At 43.2% G+C, this 15,738-nt stretch overlaps 1 protein-coding gene across 2 annotated transcripts in view; it reads left to right on the forward strand.

Moving 5' to 3' along the window:
* The window catches only part of LOC106582660 (mitogen-activated protein kinase kinase kinase 12), a 64,547-nt gene extending 48,928 nt beyond the window's left edge, over positions 1–15,619 (forward strand). The window contains exons 8-16 of one of the 2 annotated variants that reach the window (XM_014165922.3): positions 2,261–2,370; positions 4,806–4,922; positions 5,123–5,260; positions 5,549–5,800; positions 6,391–6,578; positions 6,922–7,196; positions 7,388–7,455; positions 7,610–7,904; positions 13,062–15,619. In XM_014165922.3, coding sequence (XP_014021397.1) covers positions 2,261–2,370; positions 4,806–4,922; positions 5,123–5,260; positions 5,549–5,800; positions 6,391–6,578; positions 6,922–7,196; positions 7,388–7,455; positions 7,610–7,904; positions 13,062–13,157 — 1,539 coding nt within the window. In that variant the 3' untranslated portion in view covers positions 13,158–15,619. Of the gene's footprint in view, positions 1–2,260; positions 2,371–4,805; positions 4,923–5,122; positions 5,261–5,548; positions 5,801–6,387; positions 6,579–6,921; positions 7,197–7,387; positions 7,456–7,609; positions 7,905–13,061 lie in introns of both variants that reach the window. The other variant, XM_014165919.3, reaches the window with a different exon arrangement.
* Positions 15,620–15,738: the final 119 nt, after the last annotated feature.

Below are 15,738 nucleotides of genomic sequence, written 5' to 3' on the forward strand. Positions count from 1 at the left end.
TCTTGCAGGAACTGCTGACACACTCCAGCCACATGAGGTCTAGCATTGTCTTGCATTAGGAGGAACCCAGGGCCAACCGCACCAGCATATGGTCTCACAAGGGGTCTGAGGATCTCATCTCGGTACCTAATGGCAGTCAGGCTACCTCTGGCGAGCACATGGAGGGCTGTGCGGCCCCCCCAAAGAAATAGCACCCCACACCATGACTGACCCACCGCCAAACCGGTCATGCTGGAGGATGTTGCAGGCAGCAGAACGTTCTCCACGGCATCTCCAGACTCTGTCACGTCTGTCACGTGCTCAGTGTGAACCTGCTTTCATCTGTGAAGAGCACAGGGCGCCAGTGGCGAATTTGCCAATCTTGGTGTTCTCTGGCAAATGCCAAACGTCCTGCACGGTGTTGGGCTGTAAGCACAACCCCCACCTGTGGACGTCGGGCCCTCATACCACCCTCATGGAGTCTGTTTCTGACCGTTTGAGCAGACACATGCACATTTGTGGCCTGCTGGAGGTCATTTTGCAGGGCTCTGGCAGTGCTCCTCTTGCTCCTCCTTGCACAAAGGCGGAGGTAGCGGTCCTGCTGCTGGGTTGTTGCCCTCCTACGGCCTCCTCCACGTCTCCTGATGTACTCGCCTGTCTCCTGGTAGCGCCTCATGCTCTGGACACTACGCTGACAAACACAGCAAACCTTCTTGCCACAGCTCGCATTGATGTGCCATCCTGGATGAGCTGCACTACCTGAGCCACTTGTGTGGGTTGTAGACTCCGTCTCATGCTACCACTAGAGTGAAAGCACCGCCAGCATTCAAAAGTGACCAAAACATCAGCCAGGAAGCATAGGAACTGAGAAGTGGTCTGTGGTCCCCACCTGCAGAACCACTCCTTTATTGGGGGTGTCTTGCTAATTGCCTATAATTTCCACCTGTTGTCTATTCCATTTGCACAACAGCATGTGACATTTATTGTCAATCAGTGTTGCTTCCTAAGTGGACAGTTTGATTTCACAGAAGTGTGATTGACTTGGAGTTACATTGTGTTGTTTAAGTGTTCCCTTTATTTTTTTGAGCAGTGTATAATAGCACTCACAGCTTTCCAATAAAACACATTTTTGACATTTATCATCCTACATTTTAAAGGCTATTTATACAGAAAATGTGTATAAAACCCGTAGAAACTGTGTTTATAATTATATGACAATATCTTAGCTTGACAATAATTATATTACACAATTTCTGATATCACATGCCTTACTTACATTTTCCTGCATAAGTAAAATCAGGATTATGCCTCTACTGCCATTAATTCCAATTAGACTGGTTTGAATTTTCCCTTACCAATATGGCTACCATTTTCACCCCACTCTGTTACTTTGAGGGTTTATGACATAGCCCTTCTTGTAATTTAATAGGATCTATATGGAGGGCACTGACAGTTAGCTAGCTTTCTAGCTAGTCATGTTATCTCTTATTTTTGTCAAAGACGAGGAGATCAATGCGTCTGAATCCTTATACCATAGCTAATTCCCGATTGTTTTAATGGGGACGAGAGGCAGGGAGGCGGGTAGCAGAGGTGGAGAGGAGGGGCAGGGGAGAAGAGGCAGGGAGGAGGAGAGAGGAGGAAAGGCAGTTAGAAGAGGGGAGGGGGAGAGGTAGGGAGGAGAGGATGGGAGGAAAAGCAAGGAGTAGGGGAGGAGAGGTGGGGAGTAGGGGAGATGAGAGGCAGGAAGGAGGGAGGGGAGAGGAGGAGAGTCTGGGAGGGAGGGGACAGAAGCAGGGAGGATGGGAGGAGAAGCAGGCAAGAGGGGAGGAAATGCAGGGAGGAGAGGCAGAGAGAAGGGAGGGACATAGAGGAATGAGGGATGGCTGATTAGCTTAATAATAAGAGCCACACACACACACAGATGGACCATGATAGACTGACATGCACGCGAGCACACACACACACACTTACTCTCTCTATTTCTCTCTCTTTAAAACCTTTCTGCCCTTGTAAAAGACAAGACAAACAGACAGCAGCTAGAGGGACAGGTCAGAATGATACCCAGTCAGGAAAATGTCCACGGTGTCCTTTCAGAATGTTTTCACTGTGTTTACTGAGCACGATTGAGATGCTCTGTGACATGGATTTGTTTTGACCATTGTTTTGATTGACACATGGTATGTCTATGCTGCTGTCTGTCTGACTGTTATGACTGAGACACTATGGTCTGTGTTGCTGAGTTTTAACTAACACATGATCTGTTGCTGTGTCTGTGGTGCAGGCGGAGTGGCGAGTGGAGGTGAAGCAGCACTTTAAAAAGATCAAGTCTGAGGGGACATGTATACACAGATTGGATGAGGAGATGATCATACGACGCAAAGAGGAGCTCAGGTACAGGGAGAGTATTATGGCCGGATAAATGAATATGTGAGTGAGTGAGTGAGTGAGTGAGTGAGTGAGTGAGTGAGTGAGTGAGTGAGTGAGTGAGTGAGTGAGTGAGTGAGTGAGTGAGTGAGTGAGTGAGTGAGTGAGTGAGTGAGTGAGTGAGTGAGTGAGTGAGTGAGTGAGTGAGTGAGTGAGTGAGGGAATGAACATACAGAAATAATGCTACAAAAGATACATACATACATAGCTACATGCATACATAGCTACATACATACATACAGTGGCAAGCAAAAGTATGTGGACCTCCCGGGTGGCGCAGTGGTCTAAGGCACTGCATCGCAGTGCTAGCTGTGCCACCAGAGATTCTAGGTTCGAGCCCAGGCTCTGTCGCAGCCGGCCGTGACCGGGAGGTCCATGGGGCATTGCACAATTGGCCCAGCGTCGTCTGGGTTGGGGAGGGTTTGGCCGGCAGGGATATATCCTTGTCTCATCGTGCACTAGCGACTCCTGTGGCGGGCCGGGCGCAGTGCACACTGACCAGGTCGCCAGGTGTACGGTGTTTCCTCCGACACATTGGTGCGGTTGGCTTCCGGGTTGGATTTGCGTTGTGTCAAGAAGCAGTGCAGGGTTGTGTTTCGGAGGACGCATGGCTCTCGACCTTCACCTCTCCCGAGTCCGTACAGGAGTTGCAGCGATGAGACAAGACTGTATAAACTACCAATTTTGGAGAAAAAAGGGGTAAAAAAATATTTTTTAAAGTATGTGAACCCTTTGGAATTACCTGGATTTCTGCATAAATTGGTCATGAAATTTGATTTGATCTTCATCTAAGTCACAACAATAGGAAAACACAGTGTGCTTAAACTAATAACACACAAATTATTGTATTTTTCTTGTCTATATTGAATAGATAATTTAAACATTCACAGTGTAGGTTGGAAAAAGTATGTGAACCCTAGCCTAGGGCTAATGACTTCTCCAAAAGCTAATTGGAGTCAGGAGTCAGCTAACCTGGAGTCCAATCAATGAGACGAGATTGGAGATGTTGGTTAGAGCTGCCCTGCCCTATCAAAAACACTCACAAAATTTGAGTTTGCTATTCACAGGAAGCATTGCTCGATATGAACCATGCCTCGAACAAAAGAGATCTCAGAAGACCTAAGATTAAGAATTGTTGACTTCCACAAAGCTGGAAAGGGTTACAAAAGTATCTCTAAAAGCCTTGATGTTCATCAGTCCACGGTAAAACAAATTGTCTATAAATGGAGAAAGTTCAGCACTGTTGCTACTCTCTCTAGGAGTGGCCATCCTGCAAAGATGACTGCAAGAGCACAATGCTGAATGCTCAATGAGGTTAAGAAGAATCCTAGATTGTCAGCTTAAGACTTACAGAAATATCTGGAACATGCTAACATCTCTGTTGACAAGTCTACTATATGTAAAACACTAAACAAGAATAATAGGTCACCATAGAAGAAGCCGCTGCTGTCCAAAAAAACATTGCTGCATGTCTGAAGTTCGCAAAAGAGCACCTGGATGTCCCACAGCGCTACTGGCAAAATATTCTGTGGACAGATGAAACTAAAGTTGAGTTGTTTGGAAGGAACACACAAAACTATGTGTGGAGAAAAAAAGACACAACACACCAACATCAAAACCTTATCTCAACTGTAAAGTATGGAAGTACATACAATACATCAGTCAGGAAGTTAAAGCTTGATTGCAAATGGATCTTCCAAATGGACAATGACCCCAAGCATACTTCCAAAGTTGTGTCAAAATGGCTTAAGAACAACAAAGTCAAGGTATTGGAGTGGCCATCACAAAGCCCTGACCTCAATCCTATAGAAAATTTGTGGGCAGAACTGAAAAAGTGTGTGCGATCAAGGGGGCCTATGAACATGACTCAGATACACCAGCTCTGTCAGGAGGAATGGCCCAAAATTCACCCAACTTATTGTGGGAAGCTTGTGGAAGGCTACCCGAAACGTTTGACCGAAGTTAAACAATTTAAGGGCAATGCTACCAAATACTAATTGAGTGTATGTAAACTTCTGACCCAGTGGGATTGTGATGAAATAAATAAAAGCTGAAAGAAATAATTCTCTCTAGTATTATTCTGACATTTCACATTCTTAAAATAAAGTGGTGATCCTAACTGACCTATGTCAGGGAATTTTTACTAGGATTAAATGTCAGGAATTGTGAAACGGAGTTTAAATGTATTTGGCTAAGGTGTATGTAAACTTCCGACTTCACCTGTACATATCAACATACAGCAAAAGCTTTACTGTGTGTGTTGTTTATTGCTGTCCAATGATGTTGATGATGTTGCTCCCAATTGTGTTCATTGCGCCTTTGCATACATCAAATTAATGGCTAGCTGTACTGCGTGTTTTAACCCTGTCCGTCCCGTTCCATTCTCTCTCTCTCCATCTCAGGCATGCCCTGGACATCCGTGAGCACTACGAGAGGAAACTGGACAGAGCCAACAACCTCTACATGGAGCTCAATGCTGTCATGCTACAGCTGGAACTCAAGGAGAAAGAGCTACTCAAGTAATAATCATATTTATTGTTGCACACCTTACAATCAATATCGACCTGTGTATACAATATTCATGCTCATCTGCCAAAGACACATGCAGGGAGAGGGAATAGCAGACATAATGTAATACATAATACAGACGTTTGTGATATGTTTATTGTGGCCAAGTAATGAATTAATGAATGATGTTGTTTGTGTGTGTGCTTCCCAGGAGGGAGCAGTCCCTGGATAAGAAGTACCCAGTATGCGTCAAACACCACAGCTCCAGACAAGAACGCTCATCCAACTCCATGGAGAAACTCATCAAGAAACGCAACATACCTCAGAAACTGGCCTCTCACACCAAGAGGTGAGACTGAGGGGGAAACCATTGAACCATTCACACTCACTAATCCCATACATTCAATCCCTGTCTGTATACATGTGTTTTGGATTAAATAGCATGTAACACTTACCGGGCATACAGTTATTATGTATTATTACTGGTTGTAAGCATGTACAGTTTGAGCCCTCACTGTATATTGTTTATTTGGATACAAGGAGAAAGGCTGTAGCTGCATCTATTTCTCTTGACTTGACTATTACTTTATTTATTCAGTGTACTGAAACTGTAGACTTTACTCACTGTGTGTTCCAGTAGGCCAGACCTGTTGAAGTCAGAGGTGATCCTCCCCAAACTGGACTCCTCCATGACCCAGGTGACCATTCCCTCTTGCCCCCAGAAGGGCTCCACGTCCCCGGGGAGGTCGCGTCGGGCCAAGCCCCGCTACAGGAAGGCAGGGAAGGGCAGCAGTGGAGACCTGGCTGGGCTGAAGGCAGCCCTGTCCTCTAACCTGGGCTTGGCTAATACTATGTCACTGACCACCACCAACACCACCTCCACACCCAGGTATTTACACTGAGTGTACAAAACATTAAGAACACCATCCTAATATTGAGTTGCACCCCACCCCCCAACCCCCTTTTTCCCTCAGAACAGCCACAATTTGTTGTGGCATGGAATTTACAAGGTGTCGATAGAGTTCCACAGGAATGTTGGCCCATGTTGATTCCAAAGCTTCCCACAGTTGTGTCTAGTTGGCTGGATGTCATTTGAGTGGTGGACCATTCTTGAAACACACAGGAAACTGTTGAGCGTGAAAAACCCAGTAGGGTTGCAGTTCTTAACACAAACTGGTGGTGCTGGCACCTACTACCATACCCGTTCAAAGGCATCTTTTGTCTTGTCCATTCACCCTCTGAATGGCACACATACACAATCCATGTCTCAATTGTCTCAAGACTTAAAAATCCTTATTTAACCGGTCTCATTCCCTTCATCTACACTGATTGAAGTGGATTTAACAAGTGACATCAATAAGGGATCTTAGCTTTCACCTGGATTCACCTGGTCAGTGAAGTTCATATTTTGTACACTATATAAAACTATCCTCAAATCGGCCTTCAGGGCCCACAATAAAGATGTATCCCCCCCAGCAGCAAGCAGCACCTGGACCCCAGCGCAGCCCTGAGAGGTCTCCAACATGACCTGCTGCTGAAGAAGATGTCCTCGTCCAGCCCAGACCTTATCTCCACCGATCTGGAGGCAGAGGGCCGCCACAAGGGACAGGAGAAGCCCGGCCTGGAGAGAGGGGGCAGCCAGAGCGCCTCTGCTGGCCTGGGAGGAGGTGATGAATAGTTATAATAATGTCCCATAGGGAAATTTGCTGGTAATATACAGGGATACATGGCGTACATATAGGTTACGTCCCAAATTGCAACCTATTCCCTACGTGGTGCTCTACTTTTGACTAGAGACCTATGGTGGTGCACGATAAAGGGAATAGGGTGCTAATTTGGGATGCATACATAATATATCGTCTACATCACTTCAGTCACAGGACATAAATCACAAGACATGATCAGACAGACATTCGTTAATAAATACACCATAACAACATCTACAGTGTATAGTCCTTCTGTGTTTAGGAAATAAGGAAACTGATGCTGGTTGGTATGAATGACTTGCAGGTGGAGGAGGAGGTCGAGGTGGAGGAGGGACAGACGATCAGACAGAGACCCCAATGCGTAGTGACACCCCCAGCGAGGACGCGGCCTCCATCCCGTTCTCCAGTAGCCCAGATTCGCCCTGTGGGAGGGGGGCGACAGCAGGGAGGGGGTCGGTACTGGGAGGCCCAGGGAGAATACCCCAGGATGAGAAGGAGGAGACAGGAATCATAAGGTCACCCAGGTGCTACCTCACACCTGCAGCACTGCTCTACCGGAAACAAGTCACACGCAAACAGGTAGATCTGCCACAGTTGTAAAAAATAAAGATGCTGGGCCAGAAAAAAATATGTTTGTCTGTAGTGCATTGTCTGCTGGTTCTTTTCCTAAAAACATTCCGACAATGTGCCAAATCAATTGAGAAAAATAGTTGTAAGATGAAGCTGATCCCTTTCTAAGTCTCATCATATCTCTTCCATGTCTCCTCCAGAGATGTGGTGTGTCCTCAGAGGAAGAGGAAGGGGAGGTGGACAGTGAGGTGGAGTTACCGCGGAGACGGTGAGAATATACATCTTATACAGTATAGTGTATATAGTCAAGATTCTATAGTATATAGTCCAGCAGGAAGAACGTCTTGGTGTGATAAAAAGAGCTTGTGTCTGAGTTATTGAGAGCCCCATCATTTCATCTATTTCCTCTCTTCCCCATGCAGTCGGCCAGTGAGCATCAACAAGTGCCAGTCCCTGTCCACCTTCAGCTCTGAGAACCTGTCAGCAGTGTCCATGTCGGACGGAGAGGAGGGCAACACCAGCGACCACTCCCACAGTGGGACGCCCGACGTGGTCAGCACCAACACGGATGAGCGGCTGGACGACAAGAGCGACGACCTTCTGTCCCAGGGGTCGGAGATCTCTGCCGACCCTACCCTTGACCCAGCCGAAGGCCTATCAGAGGAGGCCACCATCCGCCAGGTCAAGACCCAGCTCAACACAGAGCAAAACTATGAGGTAGGCAGGGACAGGGTTACTCTCGGAACCGTAGAACTATGAGGTGGGGTACCGTAACAACTAGAACTATGACAAAGGGTTACCGTGACAACTAGAACTATGGTAAGGTTACCATGAGAACTGTTATGTTTAGCAATAATCGACGAGAAATGATGAGAGCCGAAATCCTGATTATAATGCATGCTCTGATCATTAAGGCTGCCATCCCTATAACAGAATATAGGTCTACATTTGGATTTTGCTCTTATGTAGGGACCAGTGGCGGCCGCTGATTGGCTGGGTGTATGGGCGTGGGGGGTGGTCGTGGTTGAAGTTGTCAACAAAGCAGCATGACAGAAATATGCCAAGTTTTCAAACTACCGGTAGTTTCTTTGAAAAGATATTCAAAGTGATCTGTGCATTTGAACAACAGCATAAATACACTTATTTCACTTTTGCATGTCACATGCTGCCACTGTTTTGAACAGATTAGATTATACTATTTAGAATGAGCAGCCAGCTCACGAACAAACAAGTGCACCAGGGAGAACGCAACAAGCATGCAGATGCAATAAGTGAAAACACATGATCTAACTGGGGATAGCTAATGTCACAAACCTTGATTTGCTAGCCAGTTAACTTCCATTATGAAATAACTTCATATTTACGAGTATGTCAGATATTAGAAATTGGCATGGGAGATAACTAGCTAGCAAGCAACCAGCTAGCTATACCGATACCGATTATTGGAGGACCAAAAAAAGCCGATACCGATTAATCGGACGATTTTTTAATTTTTTATTTGTAATCATGACAATTACAACAACACTGAATGAACACTTTTATTTTAACTTAATATAATACATCAATAAAATCTATTTAGCCTTAAATAAATAATGAAACATGTTCAATTTGGTTTAAATAATGCAAAAACAAAGTGTTGGAGAAGAAAGTAAAAGTGCAATATGTGCCATGTAAAAAAGCTAACGTTTAACTTCCTTGCTCAGAACATGAGAACATATGAAAGCTGGTGGTTCCTTTTAACATGAGTCTTCAATATTCCCAGGTAAGAAGTTTTAGGTTGTAGTTATTATAGGAATTATAGGACTATTTCTCTCTATACCATTTGTATTTCATATACCTTTCTTTGACTATTGGATGTTCATATAGGCACTTTGGTATTGCCAGTGTAACAGTATAGCTTCCGTCCCTCTCCTCGCCCCTACCTGGGCTCGAACCAGGAACACATCGACAACAGCCACCCTCGAAGCATTGTTGCCCATCGCTTCACAAAAGCCGCGGGGGAACAACTACTTCAAGGTCTCAGAGCGAGTGACGTCACCGATTGAAACGCTATTAGTGTGCACCCCGCTAACTAGGTAGCCATTTCACATCGGTTACACCAGCCTAATCTCGGGAGTTGATAGGCTTGAAGTCAAACAGCTCAATGCTTGAAGCACAGTGAAGAGCTGCTGGCAAACGCACGAAAGTGCTGTTTGAATGAATGCTTACGAGCCTGCTGGTGCCTACCACCACTCAGTCAGACTGCTCTATTAAATATCAAATCATAGACTTAATTATAACATAATAACACACAGAAATACGAGCCTTAGGTCATTAATATGGTCAAATCCGGAAACTATCATTTCGAAAACAAAACGTTTATTCTTTCAGTGAAATACTGAACCGTTCCGTATTTTATGTAACGGGTGGCATCCATAAGTCTAAATATTCCTGTTACATTGCACAATCTTCAATGTTATGTCATAATTATGTAAAATTCTGGCAAATTAGTTCGCAACGAGCCAGGCGGCCCAAACTGTTGCATATACCCTGACTCTGCGTGCAAGAGAAGTAACACAATTGCCCTAGTTTAATATTGCCTGCTAACCTGGATTTATTTTTACTAAATATGCAGGTTTAAAAAAATATACTTCTGTGTATTGATTTTAAGAAAGGCATTGATGTTTATGGTTAGGTACATTCGTGCAACGATTGTGATTTTTTTGCAAATGCGCTTTTGTTAAATCATCCCCCGTTTGGTGAAGTTGGCTGTCTTTGTTAGGAACAAATAGTCTTCACATAGTTCGCAACGAGCCAGGCGGCCCAAACTGCTGCATATACCCTGACTCTGTTGCACAGAATGCAAGAGAATTGACACAATTTCCCTAGTTAAAAGAAATTCATGTTAGCAGGCAATATTAACTAAATATGCAGGTTTAAACAACTTCTCTGGGCTAGGTGGGATGTGAGCGTCCCACTCTATTCAACAGCCAGTGGTAGAGCGTGGCGCGAAATTCAAAACCTCAGAAATGCTATAATTTCAATATTTCAAACATACGACTATTTTACACCATTTGAAAGATAAGACTCTCGTTAATCTAACCACATTGTCCGATTTCAAAAAGGCTTTACAGCGAAAGCAAAACATTAGATTATGTTAGGAGAGTATATAGCCAGAAATAACCACACAGCCATTTTTCAAGCAAGCATATATGTCACAAAAACCCAAAACACAGCTAAATGCAGCACTAACCTTTGATGATCTTCATCAGATGACACTTCTAGGACATTATGTTATACAATACATGCATGTTTTGTTCAATCAAGTTCATATTTATATCAAAAAACAGCTTTTTACATTAGCATGTGATGTTCAGAACTAGCATACCCACCGGAAACTTCCGGTGAATTTACTAAATGACTCATGCTAAACGTTGACAAAATACATAACAAATATTTTAAGAATTATAGATACAGAACTCCTTTATGCAATCGCGGTGTCAGATTTTAAAATAGCTTTTCAGCGAAAGCACATTTTGTAATATTCTGAGTACATAGCTCGGCCATCAAGGCTAGCTATTCAGACACCCGCCAACGTCGAGGCTCACTAAACTCAGAATTACTATTAGAAAAATTTGATTACCTTTGCTGTTCTTTGTCAGAATGCACTCCCAGGACTGCTACTTCCACAACAAATGTTGTTTTTGTTCCAAATAATCCATAGTTATGTGCAAATATCTCCGTTTTGTTCGTGCGTTCAGGTCACTATCCAAAGGGTAACGCGCGAGCGCATATCGACACAAAAGATTTCAAAATGTTCCATTACCGTACTTAGAAGCATGTCAAACGATGTTTAAAATCAATTTTTATGCTATTTTTCTTGTAAAATAGCGATAATATTCCAACCGGACAATGTTGTATTCATTCAAAGAAGGAAAGAAAAAATGGCGAGGTCTCGGGACCACGCATCTCCAGTCTCTGAGTCACCAGGCAGTCCACTAACAAACTGTGCTCCTATTCTTTGCCCAGAGACTGGTGACGCCCCAATCCACTTTCTGGCGGCTTTAGAGAGCCAATGGAAGCCTTAGAAAGTGCAACAAACCCCACGGATACTGTTGTTTCGATAGACAAGCAAAAGCAGAACTACAAAATCGCAGACAGGGCACTTCCTGCTTGAAATCTTCTCAGGTTTTTGCCTGCCATATGAGTTCTGTTATACTCACAGACACCATTCAAACAGTTTTTGAAACGTTAGAGTGTTTTCTATCCAAATATACTAATAATATGCATATTCTCGTTTCTGGGCAAGAGTAGTAACCAGTTTAAATCGGGTACGTTTTTTATCCTGCCGTGAAAATACTGCCCCCTAGCCCAGAAAAGTAAAAAATGTTAAGAAAGGCGTTGATGTTTATGGTTAGGTACACATTGGTTCAACGACAGTGCTTTTTTCACGAATGCGCTTGTTAAATCACCCGTTTGGCGAAGTAGGCTGTGATTCAATGATAAATTAACAGGCACCGCATCGATTATATGCAACGCAGGACAAGCTAGATAAACTAGTAATATCGTCAACCATGTGTAGTTAACTAGTGATTATGTTAAGATTGTTTTTTATAAGATACGTTTAATGCTAGCTAGCACCTTACCTTGGCTCCTTGCTGCACTCGCATAACAGGTAGTCAGCCTGCCACGCAGTCTCCTCATGGAGTGCAATGAAATTGGCCATGATCGTGTCCAAAAATGCTGATTAACGATTGTTATGAAAACTTGAAATCGTCCCTAATTAATTGCCCATTCCGATTAATCGGTCAACCTCTACTCTCCGGAGATGTTCAATCGGGTTCAAGTCTGGGCTCTGGCTGTGCTACTCAAGGACATTCAGAGACTTGTCCCAAAGCTACTCTTGCGTTGTCTTGGCTGTGTGCTTAGGGTCGTTTTGCATTTGGAAGGTGAACCTTCGTCCCAGTCTGAGGTCTCTAGGAAGAGTCTTGGTGGTTCCAAACTTCTTCCATTTGGAGGCAACTGTGTTCTTGGGGACCTTCAATGCTGCAGAAATTTCTTGGTACCCTTCCCCAAATCTGTGACTCGACACAATCCTGTCTCTGAGCTCTACGGACAATTCCTTCGACCTCATGGCTTGGTTTTTGCTCTGACTTGCAATTTACCACAGGTTGACGCCAATCAAGTTGTAGAAACATCTCAAGGATGATCAATGGAAACAGGATGCACCTGAGCTCAATTTTGAGTCTCGTAGCAAAGGGTCTGAATACTTATGTTGTCACAGTATCCACAGAAGGTGGCGCCCCTCCTCGGTCGGGCGGTGCTCGGCGGTCGTCGTCGCCGGCCTACTAGCTGCCACCGATCTATGTTTCTGTGTCTTTTGGTTTTGTCTGTCTGACCCGCACCTGTTTCTTGTCTGTCATTAGTTAGGTTATTTAGTGTGTCTTTTCAGTTCAGGATTTCGTGCGGGATTGTTTTATGTCAACTCTGGACAGTTGTTAGTGAGTGCTGCTCTCTTTGTTATATATATTTACCGGGCTGCGCCCCGTGCGTCTTTTGTTTGGGAACGTGTTTTCCCTAGTTGATTTTATGTGCGGTCTGTGCCTTTCGGTTTCTTGTGTTCCCGGATTTCATATTAAAAACCACTATCACTCCGGACCTCTGTCTCCTGCACCTGACTCTGCCTCTCTACTGATACTGGTAATCGTGACATATGTAAAAAAAAGTATAATTTGCTAAAATTTCCAAAAAAGCCTGTAATCGCTTTGTCATTATGGGGTATTGTGTGTAGATTGATGAGGGAAAAATGTATTTAATCAATGGTTAGGAAAAACTGTATTAATAACCAGTCACAATGCAGTAATGCCCATTGCCATCCTCTCCACCTCACCCCAGGGCCTGTATGATGACTCTGAGTGTGACAGTGCTGAGCTGGACTACTCAGGCTGCACAGAGCCCCAGCCCCATAGGCCCCCCAGCACCAACTGGTGAGGAGGCCAGGCCACAGCCTCAGACTGAGATCCAGGCCCACTCTCCCCCAGAACTCAGCCCCAGCCTCCTGGACAGGCCTATGTACAGCCAACCAACCCCCCCACCCTCACCTCAACCTCCCTTCTCTCATTTCCCAGTCCCAGCCTTGCAAAAACACTTAAACAAGCCAACTCACCTCACCTACAGGGACCTCTGCAACACCATACTACAGATGTAACTTCTACATGTTATAGTGATTCTTTCACTATCCGTTCTTTCACTATCCGTTGTTTCTTACTTGTATATTTTGTCCAAAAATTGTCATACTTTTATTATCTATTCTATGTAAAGTCTCCCATTCAGATTATATGTCAACATTGTCAGAGAGGATTCTGCACTTTGTTTACTTGATTGGTACTGATTATTTCATGTCCAAAATCTTTTGTTTCCTCGCAAGGATTGTGCACTGAGTGTCGTTTAATTTATTTATTGGGTATTAGAGAAAAAAAATCTATGTTTACATTGTTCTTTACATTTCCACATGTATTTACTACTGTAAGTCGCTCTGGATAAGAGCGTCTGCTAAATGACTAAAATGTAAATGTAAATGTATAAATGTTTTTCATCAGGGATTTTGTTGTCTAAATGTTTTTATACAATCTGTATTTTATTTAATGTAACATCAACTGTATGTAAATATTTGGACCTCTTGAGACACTATTCAATTAACAAACATTTGTAAGAGTTGAAATGTGAGACTGTATCATCTAATGGTGCTGACTAAAGTTTTCCACTAGAGGGCGCTATTGAATTGTACCAGACAACAGAACTCAGGTGCATTCAGCAGGGCACAACATTGTGGATATTTCAGATACAAATAGATTATGTAGAACATACATACCTCTCTGACATGTAGAACAAATAAATCATGTCAGCTCTATTCATGACATTTCTATCTGAACCATTCAACGTTTGCCTACTGAACCTGGCCCTGAACAGATATTCTATTGGTCTGATACCGGATGCTGTTCATGACAATGATGACAGGGCATTAATAAGCATAGAAATCTAATAATAATAATTCTATGGCATTAAAGACAGGTTGAAGAGAACAGAACAATAATAGATAAAGAACAACACCAAGCAATATGTCCACTAACTCTGAATCATTCCCCTGGCTGCACCATGGAGTAAACTAAAACTACAGCCCCTTTCTTTCAGGGTCTGACTGCACTTGTTTTTGTAGATTAACTATTTTATTTATTTGGTATTGCAGTCTTTATACTGCATTAAAATGCAATACTACGTACTAGGATAACATTGAGAACAAAACCTCAGGTCAAATCTCAAATGGCACCCTAATCCCCACAGCTCTGGGTCAAAAGTAGTGCACTTCATAGGAAATAGAGTGCCATTCGAGACGAAGCCTCAGTCACCGACCATGTGCATTTCCATCTACAAGTGTAAAGATACTAGATCAGATCACTAAAGCATGGTTGTAATATAGTATGTATGGGTTGTACTTGTATTTTTGTCCAAATGCAGATGTTAGTCAGAGCATGAGGCTCAGATCAAAGGGACTTAATCACCCATAGAAACAGAATCTATAGAAAAAAGGGAATCTACCACTCAATAATTAACAATCCAACTCATGAGCAGCAGACTAGTTTGATCCAGTTGTCTGGCAAATAGTTACTTTCCTGTCAGCTAAGGTTGCATCCCGATTCTAAATCCTTATCACTTAAATGCGCACTTGTTCACTTCCCTTCTTGGATTAAAAGGAAATGACTGCTGTAAGAAATATGGTGGAACCACCCTCTACCAATCCAAATATATGTTTTATTTTCCATGGGGAGGAGTGAGCAAGTGTGAACTTGGGCAGCATCGGGACGCAATAGAGGCCTATGTTTAAACAGCCTCCGTTCCAACCTCTATCAAATGACTCAGCAGGTTCCATTTTGATAAACTATAAAATGGCAGCTCCTGTGTTCTTTAATCTGTAAGGTTTTATAGATCCGCTAGTATTTTCTGTAAAAGCATAGATTTGTAAACAATGTTAAAAAAAAAATCTCTGAATTTATTCTGTCCTCTTAAATTTGTTTTATAAGCTTTTTTGCTCATCTTTCTCAAGGGTGCCAATAATTTTGGACCTGACTGTAGATGAGACAAATAATGAATTGTTTTGTTGCCAATTCAGCAAAAGACCACTGCCCTATGGTGACTGGAGAAAGATGCTCTTATATGCTTCTGATTAGCCTGATATGTTGATTTGTCTTACCAAGTCCCTATGGTAAATGTCACGTTAATGTTTGTGCAGAAGAACACTAACAGATTTGGCTCCAAGCTAGTTTCCAATATGCTGAATCAAAAACAGACTCCTCGTTCCTTTGAAAGTACATATGTTTTTATATCGCATCTGTGTACAATAAATATATTTAAGAAACAAATAAGACAAATAAAAATCACTGTTCAAAAACTGGAAATGTGGGTGTCAGATTTGAATGCTGGGTAAGTGTTATAGGTTTTCATAAAATCATAGCAGTGACCATTCCAATGAACTTCAGTGCCCAGTAGAATGAATAACTTATTGACCATTATGAAA

Source organism: Salmo salar, chromosome 22 (genome assembly GCF_965601325.2).
Source record: "Salmo salar chromosome 22, fSalSal1, whole genome shotgun sequence".
NCBI lineage: Eukaryota > Metazoa > Chordata > Actinopteri > Salmoniformes > Salmonidae > Salmo > Salmo salar.